Raw genomic sequence first — 7,540 nt, forward strand, 5'->3', positions numbered from 1 at the left:
AGCACGCAAGTAAATTTAATTTAATTTAATTTAATTTTTTTTCCTAAAAATGTTTTCAACTAAAACATCTTCCAACATGATTCATTTTACATCAAAAAAAAAAAAAAGGAGACTTATTGAGAACACATTTCTAATTGTTAAGTGTTACTTATTTCTCAACAAGTCAGAAATTACAACAAATAAATCTTAAAATGAAAAAACGAAACTTTGGCTTATTAACAAATACTACCCAAAACAGCATACAGACCAAAATAGATCGCCTTCTAGTCTGGATACAACAGCCGCAGCAACAATGACAAGTACATGGCTCATGAATGTGCTCACTAGTATAAAAAGCTGAGTTAAATCAAGAAAATGCTATAACAAAGGAAACAAAATGGTATACAGGGTTTGTGGGCATTTATACACCGTTCAAAACTTCGAAAGCAAAAGAGTAACCCAAAGTAAAGCAACTCCTGAATATAAAGATGCTGCTATAGACCCTATTACAACAGTGAACCCCTATTGGATGTACATCACAAATTAAGAGTGGAGGGTACTTCAATCAGCAATACAGCAACAGGAAATCAATCCTGCTTACGAGCAACTCTTGCACGATGTCTGAGTTCAGCTTTTTTCCATCTAACAATCAGGTAACATAAGGAAAAGAGTGTGTTTACCTACGAAGAAAACATAAGGTTTGAATAAGCACAACTTAGAAAAAAGAAGCAGAAGAAGCAGCAGCAGTAGATATGTAAGGAATAATTTGATAGCAAATTGATAGACTGACCAAAATCAGGATTGCAATGACAAGAAGAGGACCAGACCATAATGCTGAGAGAAAAACTCCACTTGGATCAAAATAATTTTGGCCGGCAAAGCTCTTCCAGTTTTCACTCAGTAATCTATTGAAATTCTCAGCAAAATATACACCAGCCACTGCACCAAATCATGACTTATATAATATTATCAAAGAGAATAAAAGAAGAGTGGTAAATGGAAGCATAAAAATTCTTGTTATGTGTGTGCAAACAAATGTGAATGTGGAAAGGACAACAATGTATTCCTTATGCGTATGTCTGTATTTTCAGTTCCACAGTGTTCTAGTGGTTTCACTTGACTTTCCACTCAATTGCAACATGATACAAGCACAATGGCACCTGAAAATAGTGACTCAATGCTAGGTATTCTTATTTGGTAGCTATTCCAAATTTCAATTGATCGGTACATTGCTACAAAGAGAATTTAAAAAAAAAAAGAAACAAAAGAAAAAAGAATTAAACCATAAATGAAAGCATAAAAATTCTTGTTATGTGCAGAAATGTGAACATGGAAGGACAACAATGTGTTTCATTAACAAATATTACATTATTACCTACAAAAAAAGGGGGGGATATTAATGTGTTTCTTATGTGTATGTCTGTGTATTTCCAGTTCCACCGTGTTTTAGTAGGTTTCACTTATCCACTTGACTTTCCACTCATTTGCAACATGCAAGCACAATGGCACCTGATAATGGTGACTTATCAAGACATTGTACAATTCTTCAAACACATCATAGTACAACTAGAAACTTTTGAGGGAAAAAGCATAATCGACTCACAAAAGAAACCTAGGACATGATGGATAAATAAATATCAATCAAGAAAATGTAATGACTATGCCCAGGTAATAAATAAAAAACAATCTGAAAACCACGTTATTGCAGGCCACACCATAAGTAGCCTCCATAAACTTTCCAAACAAAATAAAGATCAATAATCACATTAATCTATGAATGCAATGTCCTGCTTTTGGAATAGTAGAGAATGTCTCACTGGGACACCAATAAAGAGATTTTCTTTAATTTTTTATAATGCAGGGAACCTTTCAATAGAAGAGTCATTTGAATTTTCCTATAAAGAGATTTATCACAAGTAATTTTGATTTCCTCTATTTCTATTGCCATAGGAGGAGAAAACTGACCCAAACATTCAGTGAAATGCATATCTATGTTGTCTTATTGTGCTTGAATCCAATGGGCACATCCTCCCCTTGTAAGAGCAAGGTAGAGGGTGAGGTCATGGGTGGGTTCAAAACCCACCAGGTGTGTGTGACTGTGTTTTAACTTTCCAATCAAAAAAATAATATAAAATAAAATAAAACACAGGCACCTGTGCCATGTAGATGAGAAAATGTTCCAAACATTTGAGGCATATTGCAACAAAGGCTAAGGATGGTTTTAATAATGGCTATAAAGAAAAGCACCTTCTGGCCTCTTTCAGAGTTCAAATTTACATAATCAAGTAGACGGTAGATGATAATGTTTTATAATTTGAAAATCCATAGCTGATAAAACAACATCAAAACAGCCAACCCCTCCCCACCCCCCCAATCCCCCCCCCCTCCCAAAAAAAAACCGCAAAAAAAGGGGGCGCACCGGGGGGGATGGGGTGTGGGGAGTGGACCCCCAACAAGAAAAATTATAACAGAAAAAAAGAAAAGAAAAAGATTATAGACTAAGTTTCCCAGACTTTAAAAGAAAGAATGAAAAAAAGGAAATTGCTATCCATGTCAAAGCCTCATGAAAAATCAAACGTCTTGTGACAAAGACATTCCATAATTATTGGGGAAAGTTAAATTTGAAAATCTATAGAAATGAATAGAGCCTTTTGAATAACATAATTCAAGTGGTGGACAGTGGAAAGTATTTGTCAAGGATTGTAACATACATTATAATAATAAGGAAGATTTAAAATGGAAGATAATGCACCATAATTATATGCATTCATAAACACTATCTCTGATCTAATAGTTTAATACATCAGAAAATACCAAAAAAAAAAAATTGTTTGGCACATATCGGGAATTATCAAACAATTTACAAGAATTATGGGTTGCTGCTACCCAGAATGAAAAAGGCTACAACTTAATTTAAAATGAAGATGGAATTCAAATCAAGATAAGCAAAAGAAAACATGATCCCTCACTAAGAAAAGAATAAAAATGATGAAGATATTGGTGGATAAATGACTAAATTTGTGGCACAGTAGTTTCCTCCGTCACTGGAGATCATTTGAACATTGGCATAACACTACCCCTAACTCAAAGTTGTGCCAATGCAAGAGGCTCAAAGAGATAATATTTTAATTTTGCAAGTCATTTATATTTTTAGTCCATTTTCTTTTGATTTTAAGGTCCAAGCATTTAATTAGGTCAATTAGAATTTTTATTTATAGTCTAGGATATTTTTGTAATAAGTTATTAGGGTTTCCTGTGACATTTAGAATTAGGGTTGAGTACTCTTATATGAGTAAAGTAATGTACTCCTTTCAAAGGCAAATTATTTTAATGAATACAAGTTTCTATTAAAATTGTCACCATGTTTGGTGCCAACTCTTAGTGGTATTTCTTATGCTTGGTGTTGACTCCAGTAAGCCTAGGTTCTGACTTCTAGGTTCTATCTTAATTTTTCCTGTTTTTAAATTTTCTTGTTGAATTGTTCTGGATATTCATGCATCAAGTGCACTATAATTCCAAAAGAACAAACAGTCTTAACTCAACTAGAACACTAATCTTCACTCTCTAAGGTAGATGCATTCCAACCTTGTGTGTTGGATTCCTTCTTCACACCTGGTTCTTTTTTAATACAATTCCATTATTTATAAAAAAAAAATAAAAAAATAAAAAAAGATTCCTCTGGTGTATCCCCAAATCATAAGAATCAAGATAATTTCAAAATCCTATGCTTACAAAAGTACTGGAGTTCAGTGGCATCTTTCATAATATTGCTCATTCATTCTGCACTCTTAAGTAAGTTGAGTTCTATTTTTTTTTTCATAGGTAATCAGAGAATAAAAAGTTTAATTCGAGGAAGTTGAGTTCATTGTTATTACTATACAAGATGGCACAATGCACAACATGTACTTTTGTTGAATACTTTAAGAAACTCAAATGTTAATGTCAGATAGAAGAGGTTCTTTTGCATGAAGTTTATGTTACTTTTGTGCTCATAGAAGGACTAAAAAAACTCGCTTTTGAAAACAACAACATGTCTTAGGTAGTAAACATCCTGTACTTTAATTCTTTTATTATTTCCTCGGCCATCGAATCTACAAGAAATTGGTGGATTATATGTTATACATGTAATATAGCTGTCAAATGACTCCATTATTTTCTTTGATGACAACTAGGACATTGCTAGCTAATGTGGAGTGTTTGCATCAGATTCATGTATTTTACCGTGTTAACAAGGCAGTTTTGGATCATACACGTTATAAACAATGAGAAGCAACTTAAAATCAGAATATGAAAGCAATAGACCTACATGCAAGAAGGAACAAGCACATCTGGAAGTTGACATTCTTCCTTGAGAAGATCGTTAACAGCAACAATACAACATGGAACCCCATTAAGCCCATTAACCAAGGTTCCTGTCAAAAGCAATAGAACATCAAAGAATTATAAGAAGTGGGATCCATGACTCTTGCAAGCTCCTTAATTTTTTTATTTTTTAAAGTGAAGCCTCCTTCTAAATTACAAATCATATAATAAGCATACACAAAAATCAGTTTGAAGAGATATCAAACAGTTGGATCATGAATGAAACAAGTACAATTATTAGAATAATGGTTAAATTATTAGATTCAACATTTCTTAATACCTTAAGGTTTTGGAACAATTGGAAATTATATCAAGCTATCAAAGAAAAATGATCCTGAGTTTGATCCTTGTCTCCGCTCTAGCTCCCATTTAAAATGTGAAAAACCCAATGTATTGAGCCCCATTTAAAATGTCACACACATGACAGGGATGTTAGAATAATGATTAGACGATTAAATTCATCATGTTCTAGTGCAAAACAAACACACTGACATTATAAATCACCATGCATCTCTTAAATTATAACATAAATTAAGCAATTTGTACATTTTTCAATTGGAATATGATAATCATAACTACCCAAAGCAGAAAAAGAAAAAGAAAAAGAGGGTTTTCGTTTAAACACATTTTCACCAAATGGGTATCATGCAATGAGCAAAATTCAAAGCAAACAAACATCCACAACTCATAAAATTCTCTTAAGTTATTAGAAAAACAGTAAAGTTTGCAAAGAGAGGGTCTTTTTCAGATCTGGGTACCTTCCAATCAATGGCGTGGAAGAACCCAATGAAGTTGTCGTAGGCCGGACGCAAACCAGTGCGGAGCTCGGCGGAGAATTTCTGAATGAGATCCGCCATTTGTTCCATGTGCTCCTCCATGGCTGATTTCAAGTCCTCCATTGTTTTCAACTATTCCTATCAGATTCAGATCCAAAACCCAAAACCCCACAGATATATAGATTGTGAGATAGTGCTAATCTGTTAGAGAGAGAGAGAGAGAGAGTTGTTGTGAAGGAGAGCCTACAGTAACTCCAGTTTGCTTTCGGGTTTAATACTTGAGATTTGGGTCCTCACTATCTTTCCCCTTTTTTTTTTATTATTTTATTATTTTTTTTTTGAGTTCTTTTAAGGCTTCCCTAATTTTTGTAAGTGTGCGTTTAGTTGGCTGTAAAATATTTTTTCAGTGTAAAATAATTTCAGTTGAAAATATTTTTAGAAAAAGAAAATATTTTTAGGTTTTTGTTAGCATTTTAAAAAATGCTTTGAAAAATAATTTTAGGTGTTTGGTTGTGATCTTGAAAATATTACAGAAAATACATTTTCTACTTTTTGCTCACATTTTCTCAACTTCCAAACAAATATCATTTCTCAATACAGAACAACAAAACCCAAAAAAAAAAAACTCATCAAATCTGGTCAGAGAAGAACGAAGAGAGATTTCTCAATACAGAACAACAAAACCCAAAAAAAAAAAAACTGCTCAAATCTGGTCAGAGAAGAACGAAGAGAGATTTCTCAATACAGAACAACAAAACCCAAAAAAAAAAAATTCATCAAATTCGGTCAGAGAAGAACGAAGAGAGAGAGAGAGAGAGAGAGGCGACTAGGTACGACGATCAGACTGGGTTCATCAGAGATGGGTTTGAGCATTGAGCAGCGTGAATCAGATCTGTGATGGCGATGGCGAAGGCGCGATCTCGCCGGCGCGGGTTGGGGCACGATCTCACTCTCTCTACTCTCTCTTCGTGCTCTCTCTCTCTCTCTCTCTCTCTCTCTCTTTGTGCCCTATCTCTCTGTTTTCTGGAAAATTTCTATTTGAAGGTAAAATAGAAACAGAATTTATTTTACGGGTGGGAAGGGCTTTTTTAAGGTCAAAGGTAAATGATTTTTCGGTTGACCAAATTTTCAGTTGTTACCAAACACACACAAATGCGGAAAATAATTTCTGAAACTGATTTACCGTTGAAACAAACGCGGCCTAAGTGGCATAATGTAATTTAGTATTTGTGGCTTTTAGAGCACTCATAATGGTGAATGTATAATAAAAAAAATGTATAACATATACACAATTGTGACTAAAAATGACTGTATAATTGTGTATATTTACAAATTTACTACTATTCATTTTGTATTTAGTTTTTTTTTATCTATTCTTTACGTATTTCGAAGATAAAGGAAGAGAATAGATGGTGGTTGTTGTGTGTGAAAAAAAAGAAAATTAAAAAAATAAAGAAAAATTAATATTATAATGAAATATAGTATAAAATATATAATCTGATATAAAATGTTTTGAAAAGTGAATATGTAAAATAGGAAAAAAAAATGTATTATGCAAAAATAGACATGACTTTTATTTATTTATTTTTGGTAAGGTAAAAATAATTAGGAAATAATATGAAAATGATAAGATTTTATACCATATTTAAAAATTAAGATTCTATTATTCATCTAGACAATAATTACAATAATGGCATAGAGAAAAAGGATAAATTAATTGTTAATAAAATTTTTTGTTGTACTTAAAAATATAAATTATCAATCGCATCATGGCGCACCCATGGGGGCCACTCCACAAGTATAAATTCTTATGGGGGTAAGGGCAAAAATTCAAGTCTCTAGAAGAGAGCTTTACACATATACATTTACATTTACATTCTATTTGTTTCAATGGAAAACATATTGTGAAGATAGTTTTTTGCGTTTTCATGTGTTTAGTAGCATAAAAAAAATATGCCAAAAGAAAAATATCTTTGCTCAACGGAAAATATAACTTACTTTTTATATGTTTTCCGTAAAATTTTCTAGATAACAATTCTATCTCTTGTCACACTAAATAAAGGAAGTTAAGAGATAATAAGGAAAATGTTGAAAACAACTCTTTCTCATTTTTAAGAACTTTACTATAGAAAAACGAGATAGTTTACCAAAAAATACTATCAAACATAGGAAATTGAGATAATTTTCCAAAAAAATACTTTTAGAAAATAACTCATTTTTTAGAAATCATTAATATCAAAAAAATGAAGTGTTAAATTATATTAAAGTATGATTTTTATCTTTATAAATATATATATGTATATATATATATATATATATATATATAAGGCGAAAATGCACTTTTGGTCTCTACATTTTAGGCCAATTCTCATTTTGGTTCCTATTTTTTTGAAACACTTAGTTTAGTTCCTGAAAATTGAAAA

At 32.1% G+C, this 7,540-nt stretch overlaps 1 protein-coding gene across 1 annotated transcript; it reads right to left on the minus strand.

The window, feature by feature from the left end:
- Positions 1–215: 215 nt before the first annotated feature.
- Positions 216–5,425, minus strand: LOC142622726 (uncharacterized). Its single transcript, XM_075796256.1, has 4 exons — positions 5,100–5,425; positions 4,286–4,391; positions 770–918; positions 216–659 (listed from the first exon to the last, which is right to left on the minus strand). Exons 1-4 carry the CDS (start codon positions 5,238–5,240, stop codon positions 567–569), a joined length of 489 nt encoding a protein of 162 aa, XP_075652371.1. The 5' UTR covers positions 5,241–5,425; the 3' UTR covers positions 216–566.
- Positions 5,426–7,540: the final 2,115 nt, after the last annotated feature.

The sequence above is a fragment of the Castanea sativa genome, chromosome 1, assembly GCF_040712315.1.
Source record: "Castanea sativa cultivar Marrone di Chiusa Pesio chromosome 1, ASM4071231v1".
In the NCBI taxonomy this organism is placed as follows: domain Eukaryota; kingdom Viridiplantae; phylum Streptophyta; class Magnoliopsida; order Fagales; family Fagaceae; genus Castanea; species Castanea sativa.

Excerpts from the sequence above, each read along its gene's own strand:
- LOC142622726 (XM_075796256.1), bottom strand. The coding sequence starts at position 5,240 with ATGGAGGACTTGAAATCAGCCATGGAGGAGCACATGGAACAAATGGCG. Across the intron at positions 919-4,285 it reads GTGCTTGTTCCTTCTTGCAT|TGGCTGGTGTATATTTTGCT; the intron begins GTAGGTCTATTG and ends GATTTGGTGCAG. Across the intron at positions 660-769 it reads TCATTGCAATCCTGATTTTG|GTAAACACACTCTTTTCCTT; the intron begins GTCAGTCTATCA and ends TTTTCTTCGTAG.